Genomic DNA, 18,696 nt, shown 5'->3' on the forward strand with positions numbered 1-18,696 from the left:
ACAAAAAACGCGTTCACATGGGAAACTAATCATCAAAATCTTTTCTTGTTGTTTAATTGAAAAGGGATCATAAAAACGATTAAAACTGGCCTGCTCCCTACGTAACAAAAATCACAAACACTTGCCCCCTTGGACAACACAAATTGACGATCTTCAGTTTTTAAAACTTGACTTTGCTGAAGGCAAACAAAAAGTAAAAAACAACATTGATGCAACTTTTAAACAAATGCGTGTTTAGAAGAGGAGACAATTCAAGAGGTGGCCACTTTTCTCAACCCCCAAACACACGCACACACACACACACGCGTACACGCGTCCCGTGGTGTCACGCGCACGCATCATTACAGCCAATCAAACGGCTCATTGACACAAGAGTCGCTCCACAGATCAAAGCGCTGCGACTCCTCGGACCGGTCCAGGTTTAACTCCAAATTTCAGCAAATGCAGGGTACATTTTCCTTCTGTTGCTGTCCCAATACTTTTGTTTTGACGACATCATGTGCTTTATTGTTGGACAGCATGAAGGGGAAACGAACACAAGTTTTGGGACACCTCTCAAAAGTGAAAATTGAGCAAAATGCGGAACGGACAAATTTATTGGGACAGCAACATGAAGAGAAAAGTGAGAGGATGTGACGTCACGCGACGCTTGAATGTCATCGCTTCATTTGGTGGCTTTCCAAAGTTGCGCGTGCATGCGCACTGGCGCGCGTCTAATCCCCTTTTGATGAACTCTCCAAACTGCGCCAATGGACTTCGTGGCGAGCCGCCACACTTCGGCAAATGGACCCGCACACGCACACGCAAACGGACACGGAGACGGGCACGCGCGGGCAAATAAATGAGGCAAGCAGACACAAGCTTGTCACAAGAGAGAAAGTTGGCGATGCGTCCGCGCGCAAGCATCTTGCCGCCTTTCATGTCGGAGCTCCACGCGGCCCAGCGCCCGAGCGACGTGCGCGCCAAGGCCCGGGACGAGCCCGGACGCCCCGCCTGGTCTCCGTGCGCCATCGTGCAGCTCCGGGTCGGCCCCGGTGCGGGCGTGGGCGCAGGCGCGGGCGCGGGCGCAGTCTTCTGCGGTGACCCGCTGCCGGATGCGCGCAAAGCGGAGCGCGCTCAGAAGCGGAGGCGCCTGGCCGCCAACGCCCGCGAGAGGCGACGCATGCTCGGCCTCAACGTGGCCTTCGACCGGCTGCGCAGCGTCATCCCGCAGCTACAGAGCGACAAGAAGTTGTCCAAATCCGAGACGCTCCAAATGGCGCAAATCTACATCGCCACACTCAGCGAGCTGCTGCGCGGCGCGCCGGAGGAGGACGAGGAGGGCGACGAGGATGCTGCGCCCCCCCGACGAGCAGCCGTCAAGGAGCACACACACGCGCCGCCCAGCGCGAAGTGACTTTTGGACTTGTGGGCCTGCTGCTGAATTTCTTTGGCCACTTTTGGAGTTGTTTTTTCCAAAAACCGGCCGTGTGGCATCGACAACATGTCTGACGTGTTTGTTGCATGGCAAGGCTTTTTTTCCCCTTCTAAAATCTTTTTGTTGTTGGTTTGCATTTGTATGGCGAGCAACAATTTGCTTTACTTGCTCGCTTCACATCCGCAGTGATGCCCTGACATGTGGGCAAGGGGAGTCGCAGACTTACTGAAATAAAATGAGAACACTCACAAGGAGCAAATGCTTTTTTTCCTTCTAAAAAGCTAACAGTGAACAACTGAACGCAGTTCCTGACGTCACTCACTAGGCCACGCCCTTTAAAGGCACTACAGTTCGACTTTCACCTGAATGACGTTTCCATCTTCTTTACCATGTTTTTTATTTCATTTTTACAATAAAGTGCTTCATGGAAAAAACAATTCAAAAGTGTGTGCTCGCGCATGTGTGTGTGTGGTCAAACTATAAAGGGACACTTGGACTGAACATTGGCACTTATATAATAGGTTTGCATGTAAAAGCAACCAAATGCATCCCCCTAATAGATTGTAGTGATTTCATTTTTTGGTGATGAGACGCCCCCTTTTGGAGCTCATCTTGGTTTTTTGTCCAATTTTAGCATCGACGTCACAGCAGGGAGACAAGCGAGATAATATTGCGCCAATTCTTGTCCAAAACATTCAAAATCTCATTTTTCCAGCGCCGTCCAAAACTCTTTTTCAAGAAACAAAAAGGAACCAGCAGGAGGTACTGAAAGTAACAATTTTTATTCTTTGCAAGGTATGTACACGTAAGCAAAGACCGGTACAAACGCAGTCGCCCTGTTAAGAAGCTTTCAACACGCAGGAGGAAAAACTTACACAAAAAAAAAAGGCTGTTTCAAAAAAAAAAAAAAAAAATTAAAACTAGTTCAGGCCCACCCGCCCACTTCCCATCATGCATTGCTCCTCCTATGCAACCTATGTACAAACTATGTACACAAACATCCCCCACGTTCTGTAATAAAGCTCTTGTAAACGTTTGTGTGTGTGTGTGTGTGTGTGATGATTTGGGAGTGGAATTTTTAAAATGAAAGGAACAATTGCACATGTCACACAAACAACACAAGCGTGTGTGTTTTAAGTTGCGCGTAGTTGGCATGGCGCTCGCTGAAGAGCAAAAACACCAACCGGAACGCAGACGAGACGCGTGGATGAAGGAGACTCTTTGAGAAGCATCTTCTGCACACGTGCACGTCAAACTTCAAATTTAACAAAAGAGGAGATGTGAGATGACGAGTCAATATCAACGGCTAGAAAGCAAAAAAATAAAAAGGGAGTGAAAATACTGGCAGGATGTGTGTGTGGGGGGGGGGGGGGGTGTGCGTGTCTGTGTGTGCGCGTCTAGCAGTGCTCCAGATAGTCAATGACTCTGGAGATGGACTTCTGTCCTGCGGTGCCGACGTCACACTGCAGAGACCAAAGCAAATGTTTACACAAATGACAGACCAAGACATGTTAACGTGGTACACACACACACACACACACACAGAGGAGGAAACGAGAACAAGGAGTACAAAAGGGGAAGGAGGAGGTTAAGCAAGAAGGAAGAGAAAACCGGTGAAAGAAAAGGAGGAAGAGGAAGAAGAGAAATGCAAGACGGAAAAATGGGAGGGAATGAGTCGGAAAGGAGGAGAAAAGGAGAAGAGGAGTTGGGGATGAGGAGGAGGAGAAACAAAAAAGGCGCCAAGAGGAGAAATGGGTGAGAAGAGGAGGTGAACTGACTCACTGTGAGGTTCATAAAGTTGAGGAACTTCTTGAGCATCTCCGTCATGATGGAGAAATCCCCCTGAGGCAAGTTGTCTCGCACAGTCGTCACATTCATCTGACACACGCACACGCACACGCACACACACAGCGGGGCAAAGCGTTAGCATGCGTGGGCGCCGCCCGTCGGCAAGGTAGACGTGCACGCGACCAACTCACGGGGCTTCCTTGGCAGAGGCAACCCAGCAGCAGAGCCGTGTACGACGCCACGATGCTGTCCTCCATGTGCTTGCCTGCGTGCTGCAGAGCTGAAAATGCGCACGCACACGCACGCATTTAGCTGACACTTTTTTGGCTTGCGTTCATTGCGCTTGCACGTTTCACCTTTGTTGAGGTCCAGCTCGCCGTCGTCTTCCTCCTTCTTCTCGTCCTTCTCTTTGGCGTCATTGTCACAGTGGTTGTCGTTGGCCACCCACTGGATCTCGCCGCCCGTCTCCTGCCACTGGCCGCTCTTGTCCGCCGGCTTGGCCGGCTCCTTGATGAGGTCATCGGTCTGCGCCTCAGCCTGGACGGCCGCTCGCTCTCGCTGTAGGAACAACTGAGGACGAACGCAGACGGCGGGTCGGCAGTTGAGGGGGGGGCCGCGCTCATTTCCGCCGGCGGCAACAACCACGCGTACCTGCACAAGCGCGGCGACGGCGCCGAGCGGACCGCCGCCGATGACAACATCTTGCGGGTGCGGAGGGAGGAGCAGCACGGTGGAGTCGCAGGGACCCTGACCGCCCTCCGTTTCCATTTCCATCAGGCAGTAGCGGTTCCTGGCGCTGTACTCGACCAGGTTGATCAGCAGGCTCAGACCCTGCAACACACGCAGATTGAAATGTGCCCACCTGAACGCACACGCGCAACGGCAAACTCACCAGAACGCGGATGTCGAACCTCTTCTCCTGAGGAAAGAATTGCGGGACTCTGAGAACGCAGTGGAGCGCCGTCCCGATCAAGTCGTCCTGCTCGCCCGTCTTGGTGCTGCCCCACTCTGCACACACGCACACGCTTATTTAGGACGGGCTGCACCCCGTGTGCGCGCGCACGTGCGCAAACATGTGCCGACCGTTGTCGTGCGTCAGGTTGAGCAGAACGCCAATGATGGCCCTCATGCAGTTCTCCACCGCTTTGGCTACCACCAAGCCGCCGCCCACCTCCCTGCTGTAGCGCCGGATCATCTCCTCGCAGCGCCGCAATGCCCTGCGTGCGTATCGAACATGCAAAGGATCATGACCACCAAATATTTGTCGAATTGATCATTCAAGTAATGGCCTCAAAATTTCACAGCAAGGGATGTGAAGGGTTTTTTTTTTTTGTGTGCTGCCATCATGTACACACACACACACACACACACTACCGAGCGAATACTCGTGTACTGACTTGGCGCTTGACACGATGAGTGACGAGTCTTTATAGGCGATCAAGTAGCTCTGATTCTCTGCGTTGTGCACCGTCACCTGAGCGCGCACACCAACACGTGCACATTTAGGGCGTGCTCGATGCAGCACGTGGCGCGACGTGCCAACATGGCCGCCAAGCTTACGCTATCCAGCACGCGTAGACATCTCTTGGCTCCCCACAAGGACGACACCAGCTTGTCCTTGTCGTCCTCCGCTTTCAGGTTGTCCACGCACTCCTTCACTGCGGTGACACACGCGCTTCGTCAGTGGCGCGCGCACGCACACACACACACGGACCAAATGACAGACGCGCAAACAATCGGACAGACGCAGAACTTCAGAAGGTGCCACCTTTATCCACGATGTGGTCCAGGCCTCCCAGCAGCCGCAGCTCCTCTTTGAACCAGTCGCCGGCCCGCTTGGACGTCAGCGACAGCAGCGTCTCCATGGCCAGGTGACCCGTCTGAAGGAAGGGAAGAAGGAAGGAAAGGTCACACGCAGGCGCGCACCCCCACAACAATATGACGCGGGCGCACGCGGCACCGTGATGTTCTGCAGGTCCAGGTGCTTGTTGTGCACCGTGTCGCAGAGCTTGCGGATCTTCTCCTTCATCTTGCAGATCTCCTTGGCGCTCAGCTGGGACGTGGCGTCGCAGCCGCCGCGGTCCTGGTCCAGCTCCAGCTCCAGCAGGCGGATCATCAGGTCCAGGCACGAGCGGTCCAGGTCCATGTTCAGCCGGTCGCGGCTGAGGATGTACATGAGGGAGGCGGTGCACATGGCCAGGTTCTGCCCAACGCAAACGCTCGTTTAATCCAAAATGGGACGGTCCACTTTTTGCAATTCTTTTTATTGCATGTTCTTGTTGTTCCTTCCTTCAAAAGCGCCGCGACAGACTTACGTGGTGCTGGGGGGCGTCGTTGAGCGTTTTGAAGACCTGCGCCACCTTCCCTCGTGCCCTCAGGTGCATCCGGAAGCTGGGCATGGCGCAGCGCGTCGCCAGACTGATCACGCTGCGCACATGCAAACGTACAGGCAGCGTGACGCCAAAGATCAACGGCCGCCTTTCGCCTCCTTCTCGTCGTCCTACCTGAGGCAGCGAGTGTTGAGCGGTTGTCCGCTCTTCAGACCGGCAGCCAGGTACTCAAAGTCATCGGTGAACTCCTGGCTCTCGCCAAACTCAACCACGTCGTTGAAGTGCTTCACGTGCTGGACCACCGTGTAGAGCTGGCGCAGGCCAAGAGGGAAGGCGTTAACGTGACCGCACACACATGGTCCCGCGCGCGCGCACGCACGCACGCACGCGGACACACATCCAGTGCGGTCTCTCTCTCCACATTGGGCCCAGAATGGAACCCTGCAGAACCTCACAACTGTCAGGCATGCCTGCTAAGCGATCAAGGCGGCGTTTGGCCAATGGCTAATAATGGCGACCAGTCCATTGTTTGTCTGCTGGCGACCAATCACGAAGCTACCAAAGTCCGTCAGAGAGAAGAAAGAAAAGAGGTCTTAAAGAGAAAGCGAGAGATCGAAAATGAGAGGTTTGGAGAGAGACGGCACGGCATGCGCGAGAGAGAACGACTCGCACTCTCGCGTACGGACCTCCTTGTGCTCTTTGCGACACTTGAGGGCGGTGACGGTGTCCTGGTAGGGGTCGCCCGAGACGTTGACATACTTGGTGACCTTGGGAGGAGGCGGCGGCGCTTTGAAGACGTCGTCGTCCTTCTGCGCGCCCGACGGCTCGTTGGTCGACACCCCTCCAGACGGCTGCGGAACGTACAGTTGGGGTGGGGGTGGGTTGGTATTATTTGGCCGTGGGTGGAAAGCGCGAAAGGAGCTCTTGCATCTTACGGGAGTTGCCAGTGGGCGGGACATGAAGGATGGAACGGGCTCCTCTTCACTCTCCACCGTCCAGTGGCGGGCGTTGTACACGGCTTTGGTGGGAGACTACAACACACACACACACACACACGCACGTTGAACTCTTCTTTGACCTCTGCGTAGAACAACTAATGTGACATTGTGAATCCCACACCAGCTGAAAACCGTTTGGACCGCTTTCCACTCAAGTGGCTTTCACAACGAACAGTCGATCCGTTTGCGATGGACCCTCAGGTGGGCCAATCAGGACCCATGGAGTGCTTTTGTTTTGTTTTCAGCTACATTCGAGATTTTAACGCCCACAGCAGTGAAGGCGGAGCCAAAACTCCACTCGGCTGGATTTGAGCCGGTTGCGATTCATGACCCCCAAAATAAGGCCCCGCCCTCCCCGCCACCCGCCAGTACCCTTTCTTTGCCTTGGCTGCCATCTGTGCGTGTCGGTGCCAAACGTGCGCCGTCACTCATCATGAGAGACAAAAGAGTGAAGATCAGGCGCGGCGGTCATAAGCGCAGACAAAAGGTGGAGTGAGACGAAGAGCTGCGCTGCTTTGTAAACGTGGCGCATGCAACAACACACGACTTGTGCCACTTTTTTAGTCAAGAACATCTGGTTTGCTGGTCTGCTTGTTCTCACCTTCTTTTGCGCACTGAAGATCCGCCGGTGGGTGTCGGCGGGCTTGACCTGCGGAGGCCTCCTGGGGCCGGCGGCCACCACCCTGAGATCGTCCTCGGAGAAGCTCAACATGTCCGCAGGGACGCCGTCCAAGAACTGACCGGCTGACTCTTATGGCGTGCCATCGACAATTCAGGTGAAAAGAAAAAAGAAAAAGGAGAATAAAAGATCACGACAAGTGTTGAAGAGAAGCCGCCCGCGCGGCACGGCCGTTCTAAATAAAGAACGGGTGGGTGGGTGCCACTCTTCTCGCGATGACGCTCACCGCCGCATCGTCACAAAAGCCGACGCCAGCGAGGATCAAAGTGGTTCCGTCGAGGAGGACGAGGCCACGTGCACATAACACGTTTCGCGGCACAGCAGCCAACAAAAAAGTCACAAAGATGTTCTCGAAAATGTCACGATGGGCTCAAATTAGGAACGCATTGAAATAAGGTAAACATCAAATTTGTTGGGAAACGTTGACAAAAAAACGCCTCTTTCGTTTGAAGTGATATTTCTTACGTCCGTTGTATTTTGAACAGGGGTGTGCAGACTTTTGTAAGCGCGGGACTTTTCCTCACCTGCTTGCGAGCTGCCGTCGTGCCTCTGCGAGGAGTTTTTGCTGCGTCCGTCAAGCGCATGGCAGTTCCTCGCGGGCTCATACGGCGAGTCGTCCACGGCAACAGGCGGTGTTTCCTTGACAACGGTGGCCATCTTGACCCGCGTTCTCACTTTGGGCCTGCGGTGGCCGCCGCCGCCATCGTTGTTGTCGCCGGCTCCGTCACTGTCACTCATGTCGTCGAAACCAAAGTATTTGATTTTGTATTTGGACGAGCCGTCGTCATGGTCATTGTTGTCATTTTCCGGACTGATGTCGATGTCATCAAAACCGAACAGGTCCGGTTTGGTTCCCTTCTTCGGTCTGGACTGGTTCTGACTAAAGAGCAGACAAACGGGGGCGCAGTTTTTTTTTTTTTTTCTGGACTTGCACAAGAGCACGTTTCAAATAATCAAACATATTCAGTAAAACGTAAGAGCCCCCCCGCACTGGACCTGTGAGCCGTTCGTACCTGTTGTGCTGCGGCTCTGCGCTCTTTCGCTGCCACGCGGCGTCAAACTGCTCAGCAGCACCGCTAAAGCTAGCAGCGCTCGTATCGCTAGCCGGAGCGGCCTCGCCAGTAAACTCCTTCACGGCGCCCGCCTGATTGGTGACGTTACACATGGAGGCGGAGGAAGGGTGCAGCACGGTGTAGTCCCTCGTCCTGCCGCCGTGAGACGTCGCCGACGTGAGCGGACCCCAGGCCGTAGCGGCGCAGTCCGAGGATTTGGAGGCGTTCCGCTTGCCGGGCCTGCGGTACGTCCGACAGTTCGAGTTTCGCACGTGTGCCGACGGAGACGACGATGATCGGCTGTAGTCGGCCATCTCGAAGTCGCCGTCCGAGTCCTGGCTTCGTCTCTCCACGGGACTCTGCAGGCGAGGTGGCGAGGGTAACTTGTCTCCCGCGACCGCCGAAGTCCAAGAGAGCGCGGGGGCGGGGTCGCGCGGCTCCCGGCTGGGTGAAGGCGGCCGGAAGCCCATCAGGGTGTCCCAGGAGGTGCAGGTGGACTCGGCCTTGGCGGAGGTCTTCAAGGTGGCGGTCTGCGCCAAAGGCTTACGGTCGCTCTCCGAGGCATTCTGGTACCACGCGTAGATGTGTGGCTGCTTCTCCCAAGTAGGTGAGGCGCTATCAACTTTTCCTGCTGCCAAGAGAATAGACAAAAGTTAATAAGAACACAGATTGTCGTTGGATTTTTTCACTACACGACAGTTGCAAACATCCGTTGGACAAAAAAAGGATCCACAGAGGCCCCGCCCATGAAGGGTTAGTCCTACTAAATACCTTTGCCGGCATGGCCGCTGTTAAAGAAGGAACCGCTACGTGACATCTCCCGCGTTGAGGCGTGGACTCCTTCGCGCAAGCTCAACCAGTTTGTGGGGTCCGGGGCGAGCCCCGTTTTCTCCACCGGAGGGGCTTCCGCCGAGGCCGTCTTGGCAGGAGAAGACTTGCCGCCACCGCGAGACGACACCGGCTTCGACTCGTCGTCGCTGTCAAAGCCGAACGGGTCGTCTGAGCCGCCCCCGAGTCGGGCTAGCTTGTGATTGGCCGTAAACGAAGAGCCCTTTGGAGCGCCGGCACGCTTGGAGCCCACCTTGGCCTTGTAGGTGGTGTCACCCCATTTTGTGCTCAGGGTGCCCCTCTTGGTGGACAGGACTTCGTCAAACTTGGATGTGCCCTCGCCTCCTTTGCGGCTGTAGGTTTTACCAAATCTGGATGTCATTGTGGCATCTGGCTCATATTTTCTAAGGAAGCAGAAAGATTGGAAGAGAAAATAAAAATATCATTCTTCACGGCGCTTGAGGGAAAATAAGAACAAAAGCAGAGGTCACATAAGACAAAAATTCTGGCATACCGGTAAATGTTTAAAAACAAAACAAATAGTATCTGTAACAAAGTACAAAAGAAAAACCAGGGCTGCAACTAACGTTATTTTTTTTAAGAAATCTGTCGCTTATTTTGTAATAAATTGGATTAAAAAAAATTCAGAAATGCCATCCTTTCAGTGAAAAATTGGACACAATTTCGACTCAACCGTGTAGAAAATGCACAATGTGTCTTCTGTGTTATTTATTTATTTATTTTAAACAGAGCGAAAATTGTGTGAGCTCAAATATCCAAAAGGAGCCTCAACTTTCAGTTTGGTGTGGCCAATGAAAGCTAGCTTTAGCCGCAAACAAAACGCTCTCGTGCTTGTCGTCGAGATCATTTATGGACAAGACGTGCGAGCATTTGCTGACTTTTCATCGGCAACTTGTCCGATTCTTTCCACCGCCGAAGTTGTTCGCTTGAGCGTTCGCACCGACTCAAGCTAACGGCTAACAATAAACGCCATCCCGTTGTTCCGGGCCGCAGCGCCAAAAACACACAACGCCGACCAGCGTTGGAACAAAATGAAGAAATACATTTAAAGAATAAACAGACAAGCAAAGCGTGTTTTGCAGCTTACTTGGGGAGCTAAAAGGCCGATGGAGACAAAGCAGCGGAGGCGTTAAACTGGCATCGGACCCGACCGGAGGCCTGCTTGGCTGATCCGAAGCGAAGCATAAACAAGGCCGGACACCGGCAGCGGCGGCGGCGGCAGCCAAAGTGCTCGCTGACGCTAAATAATTTGTGTAGCAAGGCTCGGCGTCATTTAGAAGCGGGAATGTCCGCACACTTGTCGGGCCTAGAAATTAAATCACACGCGATTGTTTCCTCCGGCTTGGGCGACCAAAGCCTTCCATTCCGTTGGATCCACTTAGGTCAAGTTTGACAGCAAACCGGAAATTCCGTCAAAGCTCTTCAAGTATTTGGGAGCTAAAACAACCCAATATGATACGATACGTTTGTTCTATTTAACCACTTTGATACCCATCAACATGTTTATGGAAATGTTAATTATAGGCATGAAAACATGATTCAGTTCGGACAATTCTATACGGGAGTAATACTAAAAAAAATAATAAAATAAAAATAAACAAAAAAAAAAAAGAAGACCTTACACCTTTATTCTGAAGTCCAACCGGAATTACTTGAATGCTTGAATGTTCTTCACTGTGGCCGCGGATGCCATTGTGGCGTTCAGGAACTTGAGCAAAATTCGGAAATTGTCACTTCCACATGACTGCACACAAATGACGTTCACAGACGACAAAAAGTACACGTGCTTGCATGGCGCCATTATTATGGCATAACTATTTACATTTGCGTATTTCAATCCACAAATGTGTAAAAAAACAAATCCGTACCTGTTACCAGAGTCACAAATGTGTATCAAAAATCTACAAATGCGTAATTGAAGTCACAAATGTGTACCGAGAATCTACAAATGTGGACATTCATTTGTAGGCATCTATCTGAATTTATTTATTATTTCTCTGAAAACATTGTGCTAAGTGCGCATTTCAGACTCGGATCTTTGAATGGAGCAATGAGAGTCTTTCAATTGAGCAGCTTCACCGTTTACGTTGAGCGTTCACAGTAAATGACCTCAATCTCGTGAATTGTGTTTTACATTTTGCGGCCAATTTGTCCCGATGGGCTTTGCTTTGAGGCTTTACTTATATTTTTGATGGTTCTGACAACACGACGCAGGTGGATATTTACGTAGCACTCAGACATACACCATAAAAAAAGAACATTTTTAAAAAAGTCATTCTTACGATGAAATTGTATAGCGCTTTCAAGCGTCACTGTGGCCACACGATTCGGGTCATGGCTTCGAATATCGGCCACATCCAATATGGCTGCGTCGTCACCGTACCTTTCGGCTTTCATCGCGTCTTGTACATGTTTTATGTGCGTCTACGTTCTCGCTGCTACCTGCTGAGCATTCGAACCCGAGCACAAGTGTAACAAGTTGCGTGCAGAAAGCGACTGTATCATTTTGGGTCTTGAGTTTTAGATATCAGCAGCAGAGGGCGCTGTGGACTTCAGATTTTGCTGCCAAGGAGAAAAAGGGAACTACAAGTCTGTCGACCACGCGTGGTCCCACCCATTTGATTTGACTACGGTGGGGACACCTCAGCATCTTTTATATTTGTTTTTTTCAAATACCTTTATCAACTTTTTAAATACTTTATTTTGCTTTTAAAATAATTTATTTATTCTTAAAACGGTCTAAGTAACACCCAAGGATTTCACACTGAGGTGATCCCTCACGCTTATGTTTTTCAGCACTCCAAAACCTCATGAAAGTGTGAGTTAAAAAAACAACAATAAACAAAATACAAAACACATCAACAATAAAACAACAAACAAACAAGTTGATTACATAAAAAAAAAACAAGTTAGAAAAATACAATTCAAGAAGCATGTCAAGACTCAAGTCATGAATAACAAAACTGACCATTTCGAAAAGCAAATCAAGAAGCGCAAGAATCTTTTAGTTAAAAACAAAACAAGTCAAGAACAATATCAAATATTTAATGACAATTGAAAACAAGAAACGTGCTATATAAAAAAATCACATCAAGAGCGTCAAAAAGACGCACAAAAATCATCAGGTATGAACAATAAAACAAGATCAAAACAAGTACAAAAAAGTAATAACAGGAAAAAGAAACAACAACAACGGTCAAAAACGAGTCTGGAGGCAGAAGAATTCAAAAGCAAAAAGCCGAGAATAATATGAAAAACAGAAAATCAAAGTGAAAAGTGACGCGTGTCACAGCATCCAAGTTTTGAGCACGCAACTGCTCTCACACGCGCATGCACGCACGACGACATCATTGCTGACTGACTCAAGCGGAGTGGAATTTGATGGCCGCACACGCAAAGTTTCCGGGAAGAGTGTGTTGTGACTGGCTTTCAACACAGGAGTGGATGATACTAGTGCAGGCAGGAGGGGGCCTTGACGGCACTAGCGCGCTTGCAGGCGTGGGCCGCGTTGATGGCGCGCAAGCGTGTTGGTGTGCTTCCACGCGTGATTCGGCGCCATGGAATCAGCCAAACAGTTTGTCCTCTCACGACAAGCCGGCGACCGCTCATGACGCTGCGCGGCCTGGAACTTAAAATGGCCTCATTGTCACCATGCTCACTCTCACACACACGCGCGCGTGCGCGGCTTCGAAAACAGGGTGTTGTCTTGGCGTGCGCAGCATCGCTAACTCTAAAAGTATGTTCACTCGCGCTGACTGAGCTCATAAAAAACAACATGCAGTGCCTGTGCGTGCGCGCGCGCGTGTGTGTGTGCACGCCGCAGGATTACGTAAATAAAATTGTTTTTAGAATGTGTTTACTAATGAGCAAAAAGAGCATTCGCTAGTGTTGAATGTTATAGAAACACACAGTAAAGACAGAATGAAACAGAACAAAAAGAATTGCACTTTTTACTTCAGTTGAATGCATTTAGGGTCGCTCTTTCTGGTATGCGTCTCTTGGCCACGTGGGGGCAGTATGATGGCCAATTTTTATACTTCACACTTTGCTGTGACTAAGTGGGGAAAATACTGCCAATAAGTTGTTTCCAAAATCACAGCGACACACACACACACACACAAAACATATCATTGACATGATTTTTAGAAGTGTATCTGCGAATAGGTTCATCCGCAGATGCTGAGCCGTGAAATTGCGGAGGGGGTGAGGCGAGATTTTGGAATTGAGCGATGCTCCGCGGCTCCGCCCCACCCAGTGACGTCACAGTCACCAGCCAATGAGACGAGGTGTTCAAGCGGCGCTTTTAAAAGCGCAACAAGTCAGCCCAGCTTCATTTGGCCGCCAGCTGTCAAAGCTTTCGCGAGCTCATCCTCTAAGTCTCGCTTCCTTCCTTCCTTCATTCCTTGCTCCCTTCTACTCTCGCCCCACGCACGATGATCACGCTGTTGCTCGTGTGCGCGCTGCTCGTCCTCGCCGACGCCTCGTCGCTCTCCAAGCGCGCCGCCGTCGGCTGCCAGGAGAAGTGCGACCCGTCGCGGTGCGGGCCGCCGCCGTCGCCCGCCGAGTGCCCGGCCGGGGTGGCGCCGGACGCGTGCGACTGCTGCCGGGCGTGCGCGGCCGACGAGGGCGAGCCGTGTGGCGGGGACGAGCGCCGCTGCGGCGACGGCTTGACGTGCGTGCCGAGCGACGGCGTGGCGCCCACGAGCACGCTGCGGCGCAGGGCCAAGGCGGGCGTGTGCGCATGCGCCAACCCGGAACCCGCGTGCGGCAGCGACGGCGTCACCTACGCCAACGTCTGCCGGCTCCGGTTCGAGAGCGTCCGCGCGCTTCAGGCCGGGCGGCCGCCGGTCATCCCCATCCAGAGAGGCGCGTGCGGCCACGGTGAGTTGCGGTGGGCGTCAAAGCGGCTGTGCGCGTGAGTTGTGCATGTGCGAGTATTCGTCAAACTCTCCGCTTGGTGGCCACCTCCTTTTCTGTGGGCCTCCAAATCAAATCAAGTTTGTTTACCAAATGCATTTGTTGTTGTAATTTGGCCCGTAAATTGAGAGCAAAATTGCATTTTCCTGCACTTTCAGAGCAGGTCCAAATGAAATATTCAGACTTGTCTGACTCGCAACTAAAGTGCTAAATTTTGCGCACATTTACCCTCAGACTAAACTTGTCATCCCTCCTGGAATCGAAATGACACTCGGTCACCATGGCGACGCAATGTTGTCACGTCACAACTCAACAATGGGTCAAGCCAGCGAATTGTCAAATTGTGCTGACCGAGGGTCCGTTTGCTGAAGTTGCTGCCAACAGAACCGATGGCAGCGGCGCGTTAATAAAACAAACATCCTAAAGTGTTGGCCCAAACTGAAACGGTGACGTAAGTCGGACATTCCTGCATGAGAAAAGTCTTCATCTCATTCCAAAACTAAAAACTGAATTGCGACGGCTCGGTCGTTGTTTTCTGGGTTGATCGGACAGAATTTTGGAGCCTCTAAGGAGGTCTGGAACGCGTTTGGTGTCGTGACTCATCGCCGGCCGACTGCTCGAATGTGGGTCAGACGTTATTTAACCCAGATTTGAGTCGCTCCAAATATTTTTCTTTCCGGCTCCGTGCGCAGACAAGCTGGGATACGCCGTCAACACGGCAACGCTGGCACGGTGACTCGGGAGGAGCCTCCGGAATCGTTCCCAGTTGAGGCTCGTCCGCCTCCGGATGGGATCAGATAACGGACGAGATGACATCGTTGATCATCGCCGTTTCGACGAGAAGATGGAAGCGCGTTTCCCCACTTGATCTCCGTTACGAGTCAGAGCGCGGCGCTCCGCCTTGTTTCTTTTCGCTTTCCAACCCATCAGGACCAAGACAATGGAAGTCCAGAAAGCAGAACTGTGGCCCGCACAATTTGATGCTCGCAAGTAGAAATTGAGCAAAGGCACTCGTCGGCCACTAAAAATAGACAAAAAGCCATTCACGACAACAGATGCACGAACATGGCTGCCAATAGTTAGCGTCACCCTTTGCGAGCAATTGGGACGGATTGGGAATGAGGGAGGAGCTCGCGGGTGTCTCCTGAGCGGTCGCAAACGTTTCAGCACATCTGGAGCGTGAGCAAGCGCAGAGCTTATGTAAGACAAGACGTGACTCACAGCCTTTTGTTTTCGTTGCGCTCGAGGACTTGAGCCTGTCACAGCGCCGCCCTGCTGGCGCGGCTGCGACATGGCACGACCGGCCACGCACGTGCAACTCCAGTATCTGTTGACCTCAAAGTGCTCTTGGGGGCCCCCCGGTGGTCGCCTTGTCTCTGACGTTCCTTCCTCCCCAGCGGGTCAGAAGAACCCCGACAGTCTTCGCTTCAAGTACAACTTTATCGCAGACGTGGTGGAGAAGATCGCGCCTGCCGTCGTCCACATCGAACTTTACCGCAAGTACGACGGCAAAGTCCGGGAGTCGGCCGCCACGCGTCTCCAAGACGTCGTAATGATCCGTCTCTCCGCTCGCAGGATGGTTTATTCCAAGCGGGAAGTGGCGGTCGCCAGCGGCTCGGGTTTCGTCGTGTCGGAGGACGGACTCATCGTCACCAACGCCCACGTGGTGGCCAATAAGCATCGAGTCAAGGTAGGCGCCGGCCGCTCGAGGTCCGCCCGACGGAAATGTGAAATGTTTGGTGTCCTGCCCGCAGGTGGAGCTCAAGAGCGGCGCCACGTTTGACGCCAAAATCTTGGACGTCGACGAGAAGGCCGACATCGCGCTCATCAAAATCGACGTCAACGTGAGTCCTGAAAAGAATCAGAACGATAACGAAAGACGAAGTCGGTTCCAAATGCAAACTTTCATGCGTTGCAGAACAAGCTGCCGGTTCTGCTGCTGGGCCGCTCGGCGGAGTTGCGCCCGGGCGAGTTCGTGGTGGCCATCGGCAGTCCTTTCTCGTTGCAGAACACCGTCACCACCGGCATCGTCAGCACCACGCAGCGGCAAGGCAAGGAGCTGGGCCTTCGCAACTCCGACATGGACTACATCCAGACCGACGCCATCATCAACGTGAGCCCCAGCCACGCCCCCAAAAAACAAAACCCAAAACTGTTTGCCCCCCCCCCTCTCCTTGACTGAGACTTCTGCTTTTGTCTCTCCCGGCGGCAGTACGGCAACTCGGGCGGGCCGCTCGTCAACCTGGTGAGTCTCGTCTCGACGCTTTTCCTGCTCTCATTTTGTCCATTCTGCCTTCACGAGACGAGGGAAGGCGCCAATTCGAACACATTTCAAATATCTGGTTCACATCGGAAACTTTCTTTGAATAATTCTCCTTTTTTTAAATGTTATTTGTAATCTTCATAATGAGTAAAGCAAAATCATCAACAAATCAAAGAATGGACGACGGACGTGGTTGAATGCATGCCAACGACTTTTGAGCGTGTGCGTGTGTGCGTGCAGGACGGTGACGTCATCGGCATCAACACGCTCAAGGTGACGGCGGGAATCTCCTTTGCCATCCCGTCTGACAAAATACGCGAATTCCTCGCCGAGTCGCACGAGCGTCAGGCCAAAGGTACGTCGTCACAAACGTGACATGTTCAAATGTATTTTTTATGAATGGGAATTGTTTGCAATGTTTTGGGCGTGACTGCATTCGGCGTTTTTCATCACGCTTTTGTTTGGTCAAGGGAGGAACAGCGGCAAGAAGAAGTACATCGGCATCAGGATGATGAGCCTCACGCCAACGTGAGAACGACACACGCACGCACGCAAACACTGCTAACCTCGCCAACGTGGCGCAGCGACTCTCCAAAACACAACGAGCACGTTGTAAATTCCACAAAAATGTTGTCCTTTGACTTGCTCGCATTTGAGCCGCTCTGTTATTTCGAAGCTGAACTCGCGCATAATGACAGAGTGATGGAAAGTGGAGACAAAAGTTGTTTGGGTGACTTTGATCGCATTGTCACCATCGTGCAAGCGACAACGTTGTGCTGGCTAAATGAAATCGAAGCGCATGCGGTGACGCTCCCAAATCAAGTGAAGCAACCGGTCAACTTTTTGCTTTGGAGGAAATGTGCGTCGTGAACGAGACGAACGCTACCTTGCGGCCAATAAGCATCGAGGAAAGGAATCAAGTCAAAGAATGCAATCATCGAGAGAAAGAGCGTTCAAGTACGCAGCGACCAATCAGCATTGACTAAAGAGGCACGTGGTGGTCAAAAGAAACAAAGTCAAAGCACAAACTGTCCAATGCAAATTGAAGAAACATGCAGAAAGCTGAATCAAGTCCAATCAGGATGAATGTTCTCACCTGGAGCCCATTATTCATCCATGAGAATCCATCCATCTCGTTAAAAAAAAAAAAAAAAAAAAGCACAACATAAAGCAAACCTGCTCGAATATTTTTGCCCTTGAAAATCTGTCAGAATAGACACAAATGAGTCTTTGCGGTTCCGATGATGTAAAAGTGACACGCGTTGTTTTGTTTTTGTTTCAGTCTGGCCAAGGAGCTGAAAGAGAGACAGTCGGACTTCCCGGACGTCACCTCGGGCGCTTACGTCATCGAAGTCCTCAGCCGGACGCCCGCCGAGGCGTGAGTGTGCAAACGCAATCAAAAAAAACTTGGACGCAAATTCTCCCCGTGTTAAATATTTCTGGTTTTCATTTCGACATCAGATTGTTTTCGTAGTCATTGATTGTGATAGGTTGGCATTGCCCTCGTGGCGTTTTTAACGATGTCTTTGCGGCATTTGTCCGAGCCAGTGCGGGCCTGCGGGAGAGCGACGTGATCATCAGCATCAACGGCGAGCGCGTGACGTCAGCGGGCGACGTGAGCGCCGCCATCAGGCGAGACGACACGCTGCGGTTGGTGGTGAGACGCGGCAACGAGGACGTCATCGTCTCCGTCGTGCCCGACGACGTCGAGCCGTGACGTGGCGGCGGTAGTGACGAGCCACCGATGCCGCCGGACGCGCTTCTGCTGGCAACCGACAGGGGGCGCTGGGGGCGGAACACCTGCTGAGTTTAGGGACGGACGGACGGACGGGCCAAGTCTGGAGACCACGCGTTGTCACACACGCACATCAAAGACACGCTCAACCAGTTACTACTTGTGTGTCCGGCAAGTGGTTGCTTGGTGACTGTTCTCGTTCTTTGGGGACTTGTTTTGAAGTTGTTTTTATATGTATGACCATTTTTCTATGAAGAAAATATAAATATTTTGTAACAGAAACTTTGTTTTTTTTGTTATCTCATTGAGTCTTTAGCACATTGTTTTTATTGCATCATTGTGGTTTTTCTTGTGCCTTTTCACAGCCACACACTCAAAATTGAACAGAATTATTTTGGATGGCCATGGTAACCTTTCATTGCAAGTAGAGCGGCCCTAGTGGCCCGGAGGACACATTGCACCCTCCTGTGGCGCTGGCATCAGAAACGAAGCAACAAAGATCAGAAGTGGAAGTGGCCATTTTAGTTGTTGGTGAGACTCGGGCAAACCGCAAGCTGTCCAGCAGAAACTTTCGGCGACGTGTCAAACGAGCAAAAGTGACTGAGTATGACGTCATGTTTATTTGTTGATGCCTCCCACATGTCCGGACAGTCGGCTTCATTTTTTTC

At 51.8% G+C, this 18,696-nt stretch overlaps 3 protein-coding genes across 9 annotated transcripts; 2 read left to right on the top strand and 1 right to left on the bottom strand.

The window, feature by feature from the left end:
* The first annotated feature begins 856 nt into the window (after window positions 1–856).
* Window positions 857–1,396, top strand: atoh1c (atonal bHLH transcription factor 1c). Its single transcript, XM_088285251.1, has one exon. The coding sequence runs from the start codon at window positions 887–889 to the stop codon at window positions 1,394–1,396; it is 510 nt and encodes a 169-aa protein (XP_088141377.1). The 5' UTR covers window positions 857–886.
* Window positions 1,397–2,802: 1,406 nt separating this feature from the next.
* On the bottom strand, window positions 2,803–10,530 carry LOC148317875 (wings apart-like protein homolog). Of its 7 annotated transcripts, XM_088285089.1 has the most exons (20): window positions 10,201–10,530; window positions 9,036–9,496; window positions 8,226–8,895; window positions 7,737–8,092; window positions 7,135–7,283; window positions 6,471–6,566; window positions 6,222–6,386; window positions 5,710–5,846; window positions 5,521–5,632; window positions 5,166–5,408; window positions 4,974–5,085; window positions 4,766–4,863; window positions 4,603–4,679; window positions 4,289–4,422; window positions 4,098–4,213; window positions 3,857–4,036; window positions 3,562–3,775; window positions 3,397–3,485; window positions 3,200–3,295; window positions 2,803–2,880 (listed from the first exon to the last, which is right to left on the bottom strand). In XM_088285089.1, the coding sequence occupies exons 2-20, from the start codon at window positions 9,472–9,474 to the stop codon at window positions 2,815–2,817; spliced, it is 3,549 nt and encodes a 1,182-aa protein (XP_088141215.1). In that variant the 5' UTR covers window positions 9,475–9,496; window positions 10,201–10,530; the 3' UTR covers window positions 2,803–2,814. The 7 variants fall into 7 exon arrangements, with proteins under 7 accessions (XP_088141215.1, XP_088141213.1, XP_088141214.1 ...); XM_088285087.1 differs by having other exon boundaries at window positions 6,222–6,566; window positions 8,226–8,892; XM_088285088.1 differs by having other exon boundaries at window positions 3,397–3,775.
* A 2,907-nt stretch (window positions 10,531–13,437) lies between these two features.
* On the top strand, window positions 13,438–18,204 carry LOC148317876 (serine protease HTRA1B-like). The gene is made up of 10 exons (XM_088284837.1): window positions 13,438–13,994; window positions 15,428–15,530; window positions 15,606–15,720; window positions 15,785–15,874; window positions 15,949–16,143; window positions 16,243–16,275; window positions 16,534–16,648; window positions 16,764–16,821; window positions 17,576–17,671; window positions 17,842–18,204. The coding sequence occupies exons 1-10, from the start codon at window positions 13,547–13,549 to the stop codon at window positions 18,008–18,010; spliced, it is 1,422 nt and encodes a 473-aa protein (XP_088140963.1). The 5' UTR covers window positions 13,438–13,546; the 3' UTR covers window positions 18,011–18,204.
* Window positions 18,205–18,696: the final 492 nt, after the last annotated feature.

This window comes from Idiotropiscis lumnitzeri, chromosome 20, assembly GCF_059441095.1.
Source record: "Idiotropiscis lumnitzeri isolate Australia: NSW breed Sydney's pygmy pipehorse chromosome 20, RoL_Ilum_1.0, whole genome shotgun sequence".
Lineage (NCBI taxonomy): Eukaryota > Metazoa > Chordata > Actinopteri > Syngnathiformes > Syngnathidae > Idiotropiscis > Idiotropiscis lumnitzeri.

Bases quoted from the DNA above. Each gene is read 5' to 3' on its own strand.
- LOC148317876 (XM_088284837.1), top strand. From the start codon at position 13,547: ATGATCACGCTGTTGCTCGTGTGCGCGCTGCTCGTCCTCGCCGACGCC. The intron at 13,995-15,427 runs GTGAGTTGCGGT...CTTCCTCCCCAG, and splicing joins GAGAGGCGCGTGCGGCCACG to CGGGTCAGAAGAACCCCGAC. The intron at 16,276-16,533 runs GTGAGTCTCGTC...GTGTGCGTGCAG, and splicing joins GCGGGCCGCTCGTCAACCTG to GACGGTGACGTCATCGGCAT.
- atoh1c (XM_088285251.1), top strand. From the start codon at position 887: ATGCGTCCGCGCGCAAGCATCTTGCCGCCTTTCATGTCGGAGCTCCAC.
- LOC148317875 (XM_088285082.1), bottom strand. From the start codon at position 9,474: ATGACATCCAGATTTGGTAAAACCTACAGCCGCAAAGGAGGCGAGGGC. The intron at 5,409-5,520 runs GTAAGTCTGTCG...TGCGTTGGGCAG, and splicing joins ACGACGCCCCCCAGCACCAC to AACCTGGCCATGTGCACCGC. The intron at 4,864-4,973 runs GTGGCACCTTCT...GTGTCACCGCAG, and splicing joins GGACCACATCGTGGATAAAG to TGAAGGAGTGCGTGGACAAC.